Source organism: Ochotona curzoniae, unplaced genomic scaffold, assembly GCF_017591425.1.
Source record: "Ochotona curzoniae isolate NIBS_2020 unplaced genomic scaffold, NIBS_Ocur_1.0 scaffold_2587, whole genome shotgun sequence".
Taxonomy (NCBI): domain Eukaryota; kingdom Metazoa; phylum Chordata; class Mammalia; order Lagomorpha; family Ochotonidae; genus Ochotona; species Ochotona curzoniae.
The window spans coordinates 3920838-3938561 of NW_024467096.1; the positions used below are offsets into that span (position 1 = coordinate 3920838).

A 17724-nucleotide genomic window follows, 5' to 3' on the forward strand; every position below is an offset into this window, starting at 1 on the left:
GCAGGTGGAAGCATTAGCCACAGTGCTACAATGCTAGCCACAAAGCTGTTATCTTCTGCCAAAAAAAGTATATATGTATATATATATATATATATATATATGTACGTGTGTGTATTACTAATGAGATTTTATACATAATGATGGTATAATAATAAAATTTTAATGATCTGATCCCACAAGTATTTGAACACAGTAATTCAACTGACTGCTAGCCATCTTTAATCTAGTATTAATTGAATTCAGTCATTTAATCTCCCAGAAATGAACTAGGATGTATAAACATAGTATGAAGATGAATGATACGTTTCTATAATATACTTGATGTAATCTTAGGAACCATATTACTGTTATCAGAAGTCGTGTCTAAGGTTTGCAATTTAAAAATAACCTGTAAATTGTATTCACACTGTGAGCAGAATATTTTCTAAAAAGGAATTAACCAGAGCTGGCATGTTTGCATGCAATAAAAGTAGGTCTCTTCACTATAAAGTTAAAATGGCTTCTGTTCAAAAATCCTCACCTTACACACACCGGGATCTCATATGGGCACCAGTTCATGTCCTGGCTGCTCCACTTCCCATCTAACTCCCTGCTAGTGGCTTGAGAAAGCAGTAAAAGATGGCCCAAAGCCTTAAGACCCTGTCCCTGCATGGGAGACCCAGAAGAAGCTTCTGGCTCCTGGCTTCGAATCAGCTTAGCTCCAGCTGTTGTGGCCATTTGCTGCGTGAACCAGTGAATGGCAAATCCTTCTCTCTTCTCTCCTTCTCTCTATAAATCTGACTTTCCAATACAAATAAATAAGTCTTTAACAAAATCAGACATCCAATAGTCAGGTTCCAGTGGGCATTAGGCAGCAATGAGAGGTGGGTGATGAGGGTAGAGGCCTGGCATCAAGCTGTGAGGGCTGCTAAGCAGAGAAGATAGCCCTTGTCCATACGCCATATTTATCTGGAACAAAAAGATTTATATACTGTCAGGGAATTAAATTGCTAATCATTTAATGAATGTTGGGCAAATGAGAATGAGCATCATGATATACTTGAGATCTCAGTGAGCTGGTGGAAGAAGCAGGTAAATCTTTCCCCAGGCTATTGAGGCAGCTATATTCCACGTGACTGAGTGTACTGTATTGATTCATATTACATGCTGCTGTTGCTCTACAAAATAGAGACTCACTCATAGTTAACTGTCTCCTGGTCAGTCCCAGGTGTCTGCTTGGGCACAACATGATGGAACACTCTTGGATTTGATATTGAGAGATAGCTTACTCTAGACTACTCTAGGGTATATGGTCCGTGGTCTCAAGAGGTCATGCCAGAGCAGGCAGGGGTCCTGGAAGGTCATGGGATGGAGGGAGGCAGGACCTGTGGCATAGCCAGCCTGATGGATTCCGTCATGAGCTGCTGCTTTGGGTAGCTGTATTTCTATCTGTGTCACAGTGAAAATGTTCTTTCTGCCTTGGGGGAGAAGCATAGCAGACAGGATTTAAGCCACCAGAAAGGTAACTCATCTGGTCTGGCATACCCATGCTGAAGTCGGTGGGAGCAACCTTTGCAATGATTGCTGATTGGAGGCATGATTTCACAACTTTGCCCTAAGAAAGAACAGGGCTGTATCTCAAGTGACCTTATAATTTGTTAAATCCGGGATACTTCTAAAGTGAAAGAAGAAATAATTAAAAACTAAAAAATAAGCCTATTGTCTTGGGCACATCAGAAGTTCTGCCTGCCCTGGATGAAGTGGTCTCATTAGATTGAAGGTTTTGTTTTCCTATGGATGGTCAGAATTTTCATCTTGAGGTAACCTTTATTCTAGAAAAACTTCTTCAATGGCATGCAGAATGGAAAATTGTACACAGCACCTAGAAGAGGCATAACTTTATTTTTTTTAAAGATTTATTTTTATTATTTTTTTATTGGAAAGGCGGATATACAGAGAGGAGAGACAGAGAGGAAGATCTTCCGTCCGATGATTCACTCCCCAAGTGAGCGCAACGGGCCGATACTATGCCGATCCGAAGCCAGGAGCCTCTTCTGGGTCTCCCACGCGGGTGCAGGGTCCCAAAGCTTTGGGCCGTCCTTGACTGCTTTCCCAGGCCACAGGCAGGGAGCTGGAAGGGAAGCGGGGCTGCCGGGATTAGAACCGGGCAGAAAGAAGACACAAGGTTGTTGATACACTAGGGAAAATGAGCAGGAGTTGTAGGCTGCAGCTATGATGAGCATGAAGGGCAAATGTGGTAGAAATCGGTTGGGGGCGCCTGGTGAAATTGAGGAGGCAATAGTCACAGCACTATTGGTCAAGAAGAAAGGCAGAAATGAATTGTAAAGTCAGAAATTCTTACATCTAGCTCTCTGTGTTTACTACTAATTAAGTAATACTTTCCCAAAAGTGAAAAGACCAAATTAATCATACAACACTAGGCTCAGATGACCAGAGAAGTTGAGGTAGGAATATTAGCTGTGCAGGTGGATAATCTCTGACGTTCTAGTGTGGGTCATCTGCGTAAGTACTTCATCTAAGAGGATTTGTGGATCCTATTTCATTCTCTCTATGCTACCCAGTCCTCCAGCTTGGCCTCTTGACCTCCTACAATGATTGTGAACTCAGCCAGTGCAAAGCACATATAGCCTGGATCAGACAGCTCTAAGAAAACCAGTTTTCTACAAATGTGTATATGAGTACATATTGTTGAAAAACTAGCAGGTTTGTGGGGGTTATGTATTGAGTTGAATTAGCTAACATAATGCTCTACCCCCTTGATGAAGATACTACAGGATGATGTGAGAGATTATTCTCGAATTGTATTAACTTTCCAGATCTATTCCTCCTACTGTGATCCTTTTCAACTGATTGTTATTATTTAAAATTGTTGCATTGTTACATTAAACTTTTTTACATGGATTTTTAAAAATATGCCTGATGACTTTATCTATAAAAGGAAACTGCAATAATAACCTCCTTTGAGAATTTACTGAGTAGCAATTTAATGAATAGATTTCAAAAGAAAATTTAATTTAAGAACAATCAGGGAGCAGATTTACACACAACGTTTTTTCTCAACCACAGAAATAGAAATATCCTTAAAATCCAAATAGAAAGGTACAAATAAAAAGAAAAGGAGTAGGGTCCTGAATGATAAGAGAAAATATGTGATATCCCTTTTTTAAAATATTCTTTAAAAACATGAATGTATTGATGGTCATGACAAAATAGATCAGTCATTGAAAACACTTTAACTTTTCTGCATCTTTCCACTCACGCCTCACTCCACCCCCTCCCATACCACGCCTGGGTTGTTCCCACGGACCTCTCTCTCCTCCCCTCGTACCCAGTCCCTCTTTCATGCCACTTCCTTGCAGAAGACGCACCAGAGTGCCCTGCAGGTTCAGCAGAAAGCCGAGGCACTGCTCCAGGCTGGCCACTACGATGCCGACGCCATCCGGGAATGTGCTGAGAAGGTGGCCCTTCACTGGCAGCAGCTCATGCTGAAGATGGAAGACCGGTTAAAGCTGGTCAACGCTTCTGTGGCCTTTTACAAAACCTCTGAACAGGTGAGGGAAATGGACATGATACACGTGGCATGGTCATGAACACAGCGCTGTTTCCTATCTCACACTGCAACTTAGTAATTCCTACAGTACTGCACGATGCCAGTTCTCAGTTCTAACTGCTGCCTACAATAGGGAAATGATTTGTGGAAACACCACAGATGGCTTTCTTATCACCTACTGGAATGGTAGATTATGCAGTTTATTTCTCACAAATTTCTCAAACTCATCAGAATCCTTATGAAAGTGTGGAAGTAGAAACAGAGCCTATGCTGAATGAGGGTTGTGGGTAATGTTAGTAGTGACACAATAATGTTCTATAACAAACCACCTCAAAACATAGTGATATACAACAGTAGGCATTCGTTTTATGCTTAAGTATTTGGGGCCTAAACTAGACTCCAAGCTGTAGACTGAGGTTAGATCTTCTGCCATGTCTTATCCTGTCTGACCAGAAACTTCTTGAAACACATTTATAGTTAAAGATTTTGGCCAGGCACTCAAAATCTATAGTGCAAGTGATTTTTAAGTCTCACTCTAAATCACGTTGTTTACTATCCTGTTGGCTGAAATAAGTCAGGTGTCCAACCCAATGTCAATTAGTCAGCAGTGTCTCTTAATAAATTTGAGAGAATAAATCTTTGCTAAACAATAACATAATCTACTACAGTTAGGCATTATGCACTGCTTCAAAGACCTATTGTGACTTCATTCATGGGCTCCCCGTCTAATATAGGAAACACAACTCCATGACAGGAAGTCTGAGCCTTACTGATAAAATGGTATAGCAGTGAAAAATACATATAGCTGGATACATATAGCTGGGTTATTACAAAGCAAAGTTATTACCATTACATCTGTACAGCAATATGCACAAGGGCTAAGAGGGACTTTTTATATGATTTGTTTAGTGTTAGGGAATTCTTTTGGGTAATAGGAGCTTAGAGCATGAGTAATTTTTTTCTGTGTATAATAGCTTCCTCATTAGAATTGCTCTCTGGTAAGAAATCAATCAAAGAAATATCTCCATTTGCTTGACTTACAGGGACCATGGGAAAGTCTGTCTTGGAGCAAATATAACTTCCCCATCAGAGAGCCCTGAAGCCAGCACTAGAGTCTCCACACACCTCTCTCAATCTTTTTTCCTGTCATTTCAAAGAACTAATGTCTTTGACAGCCACAGAAGTGGGAGAATCAAATAATAAAGAACTTCCCCCAGTTGAACTATGGACTCCACACAATCCTAGTCAAGCACCAACAGTTTTTATATAGAAATCGATACTTTGGCTCTAAGATGTTTATGAAAATGAAATGCAAATGCAAAGAGCTTAGAATAGCCAAAATGGTTTTGAAAAGGAAAAATGAAATTGGAGAAGCTACCTTACCTATTGTAAAGGTTTGCTGTAAAGCTACAGAGAAAAGAGCAGAATGGTGCTGGTATTGAGAATAGGCACGTGGAACAGAACAGAGGTCATAGAAGACGACTCACAGATGCTGAGCCAAAATTCTTTTCAACAATGCCAGAGAACTAGAATCCATATGGAAAAAAAATGAGGCTTAATCCCTGTCTAATATCATGCACACATTTCCATTTGGGATGGATCAAGGTGGTGAAAGGATAGAGCACTGGTTTGAGAGACAGGAAATATAACCCTCACTTGACCTTGCCAAAAGTTACTTTACCTCTCTGAATTTCTGTTTCTTCACCTATTGAAGGGTTTACACTTGTAATCTTCTCATTTCTTCTGACTCCCAAGTTGATTTGTTCTAAGTCCAGTCTTAACATAGGACAGATCTCAAGTACTCCTTTATTTAAAGCATTTTCATATTTATAATTTGCTTTATTTCAAGATGTAAGCCTGCCGGCACTTTTTCCTGATTTGCATAAAAAGAAGTGTGGTGCTGAAGATGGCACACAAGAAGTCATGTGGAGTTCAGGGACAGAATTTCTCAGACTATGGAGGCCTGTCTGGCTGTGTGGGTGTGCTGCCTGGACCATCTTTCAGCTCATCCTTCACCTGGATTCATAACTCAACAAACAGCCTCTTAAAGGACACATCCTTCATGACATGGAATGACTGCACAAGTGATCCATCCTCCCATATATATCGCTCCTGGTACTAGGCTCTCTTGGGTCTTTTACTACAGATCCCAGAGCAAGTTTCTGACCCAACTTCCTTCAAAATACTTCTGCTCTTTTCTGAGTTCATTTATGAAGTCACTTAATGTCTCAGCATTGTGAGACTTGCAAGTTTTCTTACTTATTTTTTTCAGTTTAACCCAAATTTATTTTCCCACTTAAGGCAATGTGCGTTTTATAATAGAGGACCTGGAGATGTATTGCCTTATGGGAGGATTTCAGCACATTTTAGCTAGGATGTTTTTCCCCCAGATAAGGGGAAATATTTAGGGTCCATAAATCACACAGCAGGGAACTTTGTAACCTGTGCTTGTGGCTACTTAGCTGTGGAATAGAGGTAGGTGATTGGACAAGTTTCCTGTTGTACCTGATTCGAGGTTGTCATATAAGGTTATACCTATGTAAAATTTGAACAGTTACATCCCAAAATGCTAGTCCTTTTTTTCTTATTTACCACTCCTAGGTGATGTCATCAACCCTTCAGCCATCAATCATTGACTACAAGATAATTTTCAAACCTATAACTCCAGTTGTAATCTGCCTCCTGAGCTCCAGATCCAGGATTCTTACTATGTCATGCATTTCAGTTAGCTGTCCCAGGGGCACTACCCACTCTTAGCATACAAACTAAGCTAATCATAAAAAAAATCACCTTTGTAAGATTCTGTGGGCTGAAGGTCCTCTGCAATATGTCCTGACCATGTAATTATCTGAGTCTTTCCCTCTATGATTCATTAGGTATGCAGTGTCCTGGAGAGTTTGGAGCAAGAATACCGAAGGGATGAGGACTGGTGTGGTGGACGCGATAAACTGGGGCCAGCAGCAGAGATTGACCATGTTATTCCACTCATCAGCAAACATCTGGAACAAAAGGAAGCCTTCCTTAAGGTCAGACGACATTGTCATGAGAGATCTCAGACTGAAGTCTTGTTCTTTACTCTCCGTGTCTCTCTGCTTTAAAATTAATAGACCAGTTAAAAGCAAAAAGAAAGAAAATAGAATTCAGTGGGGCTGGCGTTGTAGAGCGGCACCACTTGGAATAACTGCATCCCATATGAACACTTGTTTGAATCCAGGTTGCTCCACTTCTTATCCAGTTCCCTGCTAATGCACCTGCGAAATCAGAGGAAGATGGCCTAAATACTTGAGCCCTGCTACCCACATGGGAGACCTAAGTGGAGTTCCAGGTGCCTGGTTGTGACCTGACTCAGCTACTGGCCTTTGTGGCCAATTGCTAGAATGAACCAGTTGATGGAAGATACTTCTCTCTCTCTCTGCATTTCAAATAAGTAAATTAAGGTTTTCAAAATAAAAATTAAAAGAGTAACCAATAAAAAAACCTAATAATTATCTGTAAATGATTCTTCTGTATTGTGATAGAAATGCTCCCTGTGGGAGCTTGCTAGAAGCTAGTTTTTCCAGAAAGTGCAGTCCTGGCTGACATAGGCTGTCTGGGGATATAGGAAAGGGCTTAAAGCTGCTTTCCAGCCTTTGATCTTCATCATAGCCTTCCCAATCAAGCTTATCTGAAGGCACCATTTGCTCTTAAATTTCTCAGTTTTTGTTCTGCCTCCTCTGAGGTTTCTGAATTGCATAAGGGAATTTTTAGATCTTGACATATTGCCACTCAATTTATATAATTCAATAATTAGCTTTCTTTATTAGGGATTTTCCCTACTTGACCAACTCTTCAAGTGTTATTTATATTCTTTTTGTAGAATGTCCTCCCCTGTCCTCCTTACAGCTCTCTAGTATCTGCACTGGGATTGCTCAGAACCCTTAGCGATGAGCTCATACTAATATCATCATATAGAAATTCTGCTGTACAGGCTGAAGATAGTTTAGAAAAACTTCCCTCTTATGAAATGAAGTTTAAACAAAGGGATTTAAGTAAAGTACATTAAGGCTTTTAAATAGAGGTATCAAGATACTTCTTCATAAAATTAAAAGAAAATGTTTCTTTTAGAGAAGGAAAACGAGAGCCCTCTCTGGCCTGGTGTTTTCCATGTGGTCCTCAAACCTCAGAGAGAAAATCTCTATTGCTGTGGGAAAAATGTGCCCAACAGATAGGATGTGCAGCCCTGCATTTGTGTGTGCTAATTAATCTGTTTTAAGTTTCTTAGCATCAGACCAACACCAAGCAGCCATTCATGAGTCTGAGTCCATGGATCCCAGCAGACTTTTAACAGAGATCCAAAGCCCTTTTTTGCTAATTTTTATATAATAATAAAATCATATAGCTTTATAATTATACAGCATATTAATTATGTAATCATTTCAGTTATGTAATTTTCAGGATCAGAAGCAAAATATAAGGAAGTTTTAAAATTTAATAGTTTTAGCTAACAGATCATTTTTAATGCCAAAAGCTATATATGTTAAAGGTTAGTATACTAGCATTTAGTACTTATGGGAGAATGATCAGTTTGCTTTTCATTAGAAAAATCCAGTAACTCTGTGGGCTTCAAGGAAACTAAAAATATTCTCAGTAGACCTAGATTCTGGAGCTAAGCTGTTCCTGCACCTGCCCTTTTGGTACCTCACTCTTCTTCCTCTGTTCCTAACAAGTGGAATATGACCTGCCCTATTGGCCATCACAGTTGATGTGAATCATACTTTGTGTAGATCATTGTGTCCCAACAATAGAATGCTAGTTAGTGTATTTAGACTAGGAAGACTTGATGGAAAGGCAAGGAAGTTTGCAAAATATTGTAAATTTTCATTTAGATTTTGAAAGTATGGTTAATAAATGTGTTTACCAGATTTATTTGCTCAAGTATAAAGGAAGCTAATGTTAAAGTGAATTTATAACTCTTGAGCTTACATGAGTGGTCACAGAAGAGACATCTCTGATGGCAGAAGAGAGCCAGCCCAAGAACGAACATCAGTAATGCCAGATCAACATGGAGACAGTCAGGGGACAGTTGGTTTCTGGGTTTCCTCTGAGATCAACAGGAGAGAGGTTCAGGTAGTCCTTTACTTGACAAGAGGAAGGCTCAGACCAACAAGCCTCTTACCCTGGAATGAGGGCATCCATGAGGCAGAAATGATCTCCACAGTTCTTTTCAGGTTCCTCCAGAATCCTCATCACTTGGCTTGCATATACCCACCTCACAACTTTGTTTCCCTCAGGCCTGCACCCTGGCACGGCGGAATGCTGAAGTGTTTCTCAAGTACATCCACAGGAACAACGTCAGCATGCCCAGTGTCGCCAGCCACACCCGGGGACCAGAGCAGCAAGTGAAAGGTCAGTGAGAGACCTGCTGGGCCACAGGCCACAGGCAGCAGCATGGCCTGAGGCCAGTCCCTCTCTGCCGTAGGCCGCACATTTGGTCTCCATGCAATCTCAACTATCCTCAGTCTTCTCCTTGGGGAAGAAAAAGGAGATGGTGGGATGGTGTGGACTGTGGTGATTCATGCTCAGTTTGTTAACAGACCAAACCCTTTTATCTGCATTACAATCTAGAACCATGCTGCCTGATAGGACTTTTGAGATCACGGAAATCGCTGGCCTATATCTACACAGTACAACATAATAACTACTAGTCACTATTGGCTATTGAGCAGTTGAGCACATGAAATGTAGTTTAATGCAATTAACTAACTAAATTTTTACCTTTAGTATTACTTCATTTAAATAGAAATAACCAGAGTAGCTCATGGCTAACAAATGGAATAGCACAAGGCTTGGATATCTTAGAGCCCGGGAAGAAAACTTTAACTGAGGATCATAACACCAGGTACTAATCCTACAGCTGTCGCTTACTGCTTAAGCTTTTAAGCACATTAGTCTTTTTGTTTTAAAAAGAGGAGCTTGTCTAAACCCTTACTATTCAGAATGTAATCCCCAGACTAGCAGTTTTGCCATCACCTTGGAGCTTATAAGAAATACAGACTCTCCTCCACCCCCCACCAACATACAGTGTTGGAATATGCGTTTTTTGAGATCCTCACCACTCATCCACCAATGAGGTGGGGTGGGTGCACATAAAATTTACATAAGTCTATTCTAGATTGTTCTTAATATCTCTCTGAGTTTTACAAAGTCTGTGATGATATAAAAAAACGGCCTTTAAATTTTGCCTATTATTTGTAGAATTGCTGTGACCATGCACAAATCAACCTTAGAGTAGGTGAAGAGTTTAACAGATGTCATCAGGACAAAGCAGAAAAATCCCACCTAGAGACCAAAGCTGGGGAAGGAAACTGCACTGACTGGGAACAAGGCTAGGACAGACTTGGAGACACTGTGGGAGTCAGGATACGTGTCTACTCTGGTAGGAGCTTCCATTCCCTTATCAGAGAACTCAAGAGTTGTATAGATCAGAGACCCCTGGAAAGAATTCAAGAATCAAAGTTCCCCACAGAGAAGAATGTAGCAGGATTTCTCCAGATGTGCTGTTCTGTGTTTGATTGAGGGAACCTGTGGGTGGCTGGCCTGATGTCACCCTCTCCTCCTACACATTTCAGAGCAGGTTCCCTGGCTTCCAGTTCAAGTTGGCAGCCTGGGTGAGGCCACCTACGCCTGTGTTTCCTGAAGAGTGGCAGGCCCTCTGGAAGAGCAGAGATGCCTGATTCTTGGGAACAAGGACAGGTTGTTACCCTTGTGAGAGCTTTCAAAGAGAAAAATAACCCCTGAAACCTTTGTTCTTGTTTTGTCTTGATTTCTGTTTGTTCTTGCAGAGGGAGCTGCAATGAGTAAAACTGACCAGGGCATATAGAAACCAAAGAAAACAACTTCTCACTCCATCCTTAATCAGTGGAAGAAGCTTCCACCTGGGCAGGTTATTTTAAAATGGTTAAAATAACCATTTTAAGTCCATTCTGGTCTCTTCTATACATGTTTCCTTTTCATCCTGCTGCCTGGACCCAAAGTCAGTGCCACACAGGTTTTTATTATGAGAGCAACTATTGCATAGCAACCCCAAAAATCAGAAACATACAACTGTAAAAATTTGATGTGTGAGTGGCTACATGGTTGGGGATTGGCTGTCACGTCTGGGTTCAGCAATTCAATTGCGATTCAGCTGTTTGGCTTGCTCCTTCACTACAGGTATGGTCTCATTTGCTCCACATGTGTTCATTCTGAGTCTTAGGTTAAAGGGGAAGTTGCTACCCAGAAGTTCTTACAGGGGTGATGGTAGGGGTGTCAGGGGACAGACCAAGTCCGCAAAACCCTTACTTGTGTCATATCTGTTAACCAATTTCCCAAAGTCACATGAATGAGCCGAAGGTCAATCAGAGAGTGAGGAAGCAATACACTTTGCCTCTTAAAGAATAAAAAATTATTGGAATGCCCTCATAGGCCAAGAAGTATGAAGTCATCCACTACCTTTCAGAACTCCCACATGGGATGGAAGAAGCCCAGATTCTTCCTCACAGGATCTAATGTCATTGGAACAACAGCCGGGAGCCCTGAGTAGTCCTCAGAAACAGAACAGTAAACTTCCTTTGGGACTCAAGAGGGGAGCTTTCTCTGGTCCTTGCTTAGTTCCAGCTTTGGATCCCTACCCTCTCTTGCAATGACCATCAGAGTCGCTCCAGAGCCCACCTCCCCCCTGAAAAAAATTAGATTAGATAGAGACCAATAAGGAAAGCTTAGAACAGACAGGAAATGTTCAGCTTGGACTCACATATACCTTACTAGGTAGGACACAAAGATTAGTTACTCCTCACCAAGATAGTGAAGATTTCTCTGCACACCCCTTCCTAAAACTGTTCTGTGCCCCAGTCGTTAACATACATCTTGTTAGAGTTATAAGCCTATTTGGACTATCCTAAATTCACCAATTTCAGTAAAAACCATGCTTCAACACTATAAACTGCTAAATACAAAAATTAGAATAGACACACAACAGCTGAATAATACCATATAACCATTTTAAGGTGTATAGCAACCGGATTGCATAAACTAAACTTGAAATGCCAATGAAGTAATCACAGATTAAGAACTTGCATTTTCTTTTTTTTTTTAAAGATTTATTTTTATTATTTTTTATTGGAAAGGCGGATATACAGAGAGGAGAGACAGAGAGGAAGATCTTCCATCCGATGATTCACTCCCCAAGTGAGCGCAACGGGCCGATACTATGCCAATCCGAAGCCAGGAGCCTCTTCCAGGTCTCCCATGCAGGTGCAGGGTCCCAAAGCCTTGGGCAGTCCTCGACTGCTTTCCCGGGCCACAGGCAGGGAGCTGGAAGGGAAGCCGGGCTGCCGGGATTAGAACCGGCGCCCATATGGGATCCCAGGCGTGCAAGGCGAGGACTTAACCACTTGCGCCACTGCGCTGGGCCCAGAACTTGCATTTTCTAACATGTTAGTCACACAATACCAAACCAATTAACTCCAAAAAAAAAAAAAAAGAATAAAAAGGTATAAGATAAAGAATAAAACAAGCAGGGATGCCTAATGGGGACTTGTAAACACACTTAGCCTAAGGGAACTGTCCTTAGAGCTGGGCCATTGGTCGGGGGAGGGAGGGATGCAAAGTACATGAAAAATCAACAGAAATCTCTTAAGTATAGGTCTGTGATGTAGGTTATGTCAACTTTGTTAAGCTTGCCCTAGTAAACTGGATTCCAAGGTGGCTAAGAATGCAGGCTCTGAAGACTAACAGACCAGACCCAAATCTGAATTCTGCCCCTTCCTATCTGAATGACAGTGAGCAAGTTAACAATTTTCCTAACACTCAGTTTCCTCATCTGTACAATGAGCTAATAATGGTGTGATGTAGCCTGGGTATAGTAAAAATAAGTACCTGTCACATAGTGAGTGACTTCATAAATATCAATTATGCCATTATTGTGTATTTTTTTGATAGTGGGAACCACCAGGAGAATTGTGAAAGATATTTGTTTGCTTCAAGCACAAAGTAAACTATATAAAATCCTTGATAACCCTATCCATGTGGCTGGTGACTCCTTGAATGAGACAGAAATCTGGACTTAGAAACTAGAGGCAGACCTGATTCTGACATGGCTTCGCTGTGCCCACTGTTTAGAAGTTTTTACATGGAGGTTCTTGTGCAAGACTGAGTGTGTGGCTTATGGTATGGGCTGTCCATGTAGCTGCACCAGCCCCTCTCCATGCTCACCTCCTGTCTCTCTTCCAGCAATCCCTCCGGACTAACCCAGGGGCCCATCAGAGTCTGTCCATGCTCAGTAAGCTCCAGAGGCTGTTTCCCTAGGTCTCTTACAGTCAAGGACTAACTTCAGTGTGAAGAGAAACAGGAAGACTGCAAGTCTACTGGTGTTACATTCTTCACCCCTCCTCTTTGACAGAGCTCTTGTCAACAGGCTTTCTCACCTCAGACTCCTCATTTTTCCTTTATCCTGTGAGAACTTCTAGGAAATTCTCTGTGCCCATATTTTGCTCCCTTTCTTCTGATGCTAGATGAATTCTCTGGGGGAGGATTGAAAGTCACAGTCATGTGACACATGGATAAAGGGCTGAAACACTTGATTGGGCTTTCTCAGAACTTTCCTGTGACCAGTGTGGTCTCCTCTGCCCCACAGCCATCTTGAGTGAGCTCTTACAGAGGGAGAATCGTGTCCTGCACTTCTGGACCCTGAAGAAGCGGCGGTTAGACCAGTGCCAGCAATATGTGGTATTTGAGCGCAGTGCCAAGCAGGTATGTCCATTGCTTCTCCTGGCTTTGCCTCAGTTCTAGGCAGTATCCAGAGACACAGCTTACCAGGCTTTGCATCTCTTCGGAAGAAGGCCACAGCAGCAGACCAAATGGAAATGGGAGATGGGAATGAAGAGAGGAGGGAGAATAGGTTGTCACCTGTGGGTAATTGAATATTTACCACACACTCTGTTCTGAGTTTGGTATCAGGAGATGTGTAGGGATGCTGAGGCTCCCAATATGCCCTGAGCTCATTGGAGACTCCTGGCCCTGGCCTGGAAAAATTTGTAGTCTGCTGGAGAAGATTTCTCCTAACTGGGGGGTCGGGGTGGGGAATGCTTTAAATTGAAGTTTAGCTCGTTCAGAAAAACAAATCCAGGGCTCCGTACTGAGCAAATCATGTCAGTATCTCCGGGATACATCACATTGTCCCAATGATGAATTTTCATGTTGACATTGTGGCATGATTTCCTACTGATGGTTGTTGCCCTTTGTGGGGACTGAGTGGGTTGTTTTCTCCCCCAGGCACTGGACTGGATTCAAGAAACAGGTGAATATTACCTCTCAACACATACCTCCACTGGAGAGACCACAGAGGAGACTCAGGAACTGCTGAAAGAATATGGGGAATTCAGGGTACCTGCCAAGGTAGGAGGCTCCCCAGACCTCTCCCCAAATCCACCTACTACTCCCTGCTCTGGATAGTTTCATGTTGAGGAAGCAACTACTGTGGGAAGAAATGCTTGACCACAGTCATGAGTGAAAATGCCTGCTTAGGATTGACTCCTTTGAAACCTCTGTGTCCAAAGATTACAGCTACTAGGTAAACAGCTGGAAGAGATAACTGCTAATGCTAATTTCCAGGCTCCACATTCTTGGATCTGCAATACTCTTTCAGCCCAGATCAGACAAAAGTATATGTGCATGCATGTGTGATGACCTGCATGTTTCTGTAATTCTTGATACAGAATTACAGTGGTTTGAGACGTCCACTTTAAGGGAACGGCTGACCATGAGTGAGATCATAAGGCAGGTGGATTTCTTTCTGAATTGATTATTTCTGTCTGGCCTCTGCTGTTGAGCCAAGCTAGGTTTCCAGGGAGCAAAGCTCACTTGAGCACACATACCACACATCCTCACAGCCTCAATCGAGCTGGATGGGGGTGAGCAGGTACTATCATAGGAGGGAATCTGGTCATCATCTATTATGGCAAGGATTTGAGTTGATGGATTTACATGAAACTGGTGTGTGTCAGCTCACTTCTTGTAGCACCCTTGTCCCTCACACCAGGTTCCCTTCTAGCTAGGAACTTTTCTTGGCATCACGTCCACACATAGAAGCCTCTCTTGCGAGGATGAGAGAGCTGCTTTCATGGAAGTCAAAGAAGGAAACGTGTTGCCGTTCTCATTCTCCTGCCAGAGACGCCCTCCCCAGTAAGCCCCCAGCATCATTCACTCCTGAGCTGATATTGGAGAAGGGATTATATATATTTTAAGTCCTATTGGAGCTCTCAGTATTGGGGAGTCTTCTTTCACATTTTTGTGAGCATTTGGGCTTCTTGCCTCCACCCCCCTATGAAAACTGATGAGTGCAGCTAAGAGACACAGAGAAGGTGGCAGATGCTCAGAATTCTTCTTCAAAAACAACTCTTTTCAAATCTAGCAACAGCTTCCTAGTTAGGCTCCATTCTTGTGGCCTTCCCTTCCTCCCTTCATCTTTACATTAACATAATGGTTACTCAGATTATTATATGTGAAATTGTGTCCCTTCTGGAGATTATAAGCTGTGTGAAATAAACTTATTTCCAAGCCTTTGTCCAAGTGCCCTGTACTCAGGGCTATGGAGAGAATGTGTTGAACACATTCCTGTTAGACATGAAATTCAGCCAGCACATGGCAATGGTTCCACCTTTGTTAGTCCTATAGATACTAACTTCATTAAACCATTTCTCTCTGTTAGAAACTAAAGACAAAATCCTATGGTGAAAGGGACATAATTCAGTCCTACCAGCTGGATTTCTTTGGCATATGTCAATTTATGTGGCATTTAGAACCTACTTCAGGATAGTACAGTCAATGGACAGAATCAGGAATGAAGAATCCTGGCAAATAGGCTGTTCCATGTACTGATGGGGCGAACCCAGGCCTGTCCTAGACCTCCCAAAGCCTTGTGTTTTTTTGGGGGAGGGGGGCGGTGATTGAAAGAGACCTGTATCATCCACTTCCCCCTACTCCCTAAGGATGTTTTAATATCCAAATGAATCCCAGGTGTGCTGTTAACATACTCTGTAAACTGGTAAATCTCTTATAAAAGAGATTTTCAAGTCAGTATCAATAATAATGGTCAGTATTTGTGGCTCCTGAGTACCTACTGTAATTGAGTGCATGATGTGTTCCAGGAACTGTTATAAACATTCTATTTGATCAGCCCTTGTATACCCACAGCAGCCCTGCACTGTAGGTGTTATTATGAGAGTAAACTTAGTCCAGTAACTTAAGTCCATCTTTTGGAGCAGCAAACCAAGGAGAAGGTGAAGCTTCTGGTTCAGCTGGCAGATAGCTTTGTGGAAAAAGGCCACATCCACGCTACAGAGATAAGGAAGTGGGTGACCACGGTGGACAAGCACTACAGAGACTTCTCCTTGAGGATGGGGAAATATCGGTACTCCCTCGAGAAGGCCCTAGGAGTCAACACAGAGGTAGGTGTGGGGTACTGCTGCCTGGATGATGTTCCTGCTCAGGCCTGAAGGAGCACTGCGCTCAAGCAGTCCTGCAGAGCTGCTGTTCCCGTGAGCCCTTGTGTTGTGATGAGGAGGCAAGGGTCTCGCTGATCCCTTTGTCTCCTGGCCACCTTCACCCTGCCTAGTGCTTCATAATCCTCTAAGATGGAGTGGCTAGAAATGGTGCTGATGGCTGCAGCATAGAGCTTTCCAGTATGCAAAGTGAATGATTGGCTTGGAGGACTAAACCCACTATCTTGGTTTCATCAGCACCCTCTTCCACACAATTATGTTAATCAGCAAGTGATTAGAGTCCCCAATGTGAACAATAGTGCTCTTTCAAGAATAGGGGGTACCATTTGCACAAAGGCTATTTGATATTTCAGCTGAAAAGAAGTAGTATTTGCCATGAAGCAAAGGAAGACTGACTTTTAATCTCTTCTTCATAATAGGGGTCAGTAACCTATGAATTAAGAGCTAAATGCAGCTTGGCAATTTAAAGCTAGGATTCCTAATTCTTAACTCTTGAAAAAGACCTGTGCTCTGGAGCAGAGAAACCTAGGGAGTGGTTTGAAATGGACTCAAACCACTAAAATTGAGTCAGTTAACATTTCCCTCAGGTTTTCATCTGTGAAGTTGTTTTTATTTTTTTTTCTACAAGATTCTGTGACCTATTAACATCCAGTGGTAGTTGAAATAAACAGGGATGAGCAATTAGAGAATTCAGTCATTATTCTAACATTTAGTATTCTCTTTTGCCAGGGAAATTGCTTGTTTAAATAAAAATATTTAGTTTGATTGTTTTCCTTGGAAAAGCAAAAGGCTTTTTTATAAAAAAAAAAAAGTCTGTTTCACATTTACTTTAATTGTTAAGAATGAATCTTAAACTAATTTGTGTGTGTATTTAAATTTAATTAGGACCAAAGGCCTCAGGGAAATAAAGACATAATTATCAAATATCTACATTGTTTTTTCTTGCTGCAGATATTAGCACTAAATATTAATCTAGAACATTTTAGATTTTTCTTATTTGGAACAAAAAATAAAAACCAGTTTGCCATGAAGAAGTGATTGTGGATGGCAATCTGTAGGATCCTGTCTTTTTATCTCTTTCTGATTTTCTTTTCTCTGTTTCTCCCCTGGCTACCTCCCCCAACTTGGATGAGTTGATTTCCAAAGCATCTTCAAGGTGACCTCTGTGACCCCTCTGTATGTAGGATAACAAGGACCTGGAGCTGGACATCATCCCAGCAAGCCTTTCAGATCGTGAGGTCAAGCTACGGGACGCCAACCATGAAATTAACGAAGAGAAGCGGAAATCAGCCCGGAAGAAAGAGTATGTGTTGGCCTTCACTGCCCCCAATGACAATTCAACATGGACTCATGACCCTGATAAGGTTGCAGTGTAGACACGATACTGCTGTTGAGAAGAGGGTGCACTCTGGAAGCTTAAGTCCCTTCCACCTGTCCTTTCCCTGAATTCTCTCCTTGAAGAAAACCTTCTTGAATCATAGCATTTCATTTCATAATCTCAAGACTCTACATGAACCAATTAAAAATTGTTCCCCTCTTTCCAAATTTAGTTTTCCCTTCTGAGTTCCTGCTTTTAGTTTCCGAGGTTAAGGCTCTGAAGGAGGCTTCAGCTTAACTCTTGCTTCTTATGTCAATTCTTCCACCAAATTTTCTTTT

The 17724-nt window shown here is 41.9% G+C and overlaps 1 protein-coding gene across 10 annotated transcripts in view; it reads left to right on the forward strand.

The window, feature by feature from the left end:
- Positions 1-17724, forward strand: part of KALRN (kalirin RhoGEF kinase) — a 660588-nt gene that overhangs the window by 416591 nt on the left and 226273 nt on the right. For 5 of the 10 annotated variants that reach the window (XM_041002788.1, XM_041002785.1, XM_041002789.1 and 2 more), the window contains exons 17-23: positions 3333-3551; positions 6427-6576; positions 8821-8935; positions 13203-13318; positions 13841-13963; positions 15832-16014; positions 17253-17371. In XM_041002788.1, coding sequence (XP_040858722.1) covers positions 3333-3551; positions 6427-6576; positions 8821-8935; positions 13203-13318; positions 13841-13963; positions 15832-16014; positions 17253-17371 — 1025 coding nt within the window. The remainder of the gene's footprint in view (positions 1-3332; positions 3552-6426; positions 6577-8820; positions 8936-13202; positions 13319-13840; positions 13964-15831; positions 16015-17252; positions 17372-17724) is intronic. The other 5 variants (XM_041002790.1, XM_041002791.1, XM_041002793.1 and 2 more) reach the window with 2 other exon arrangements.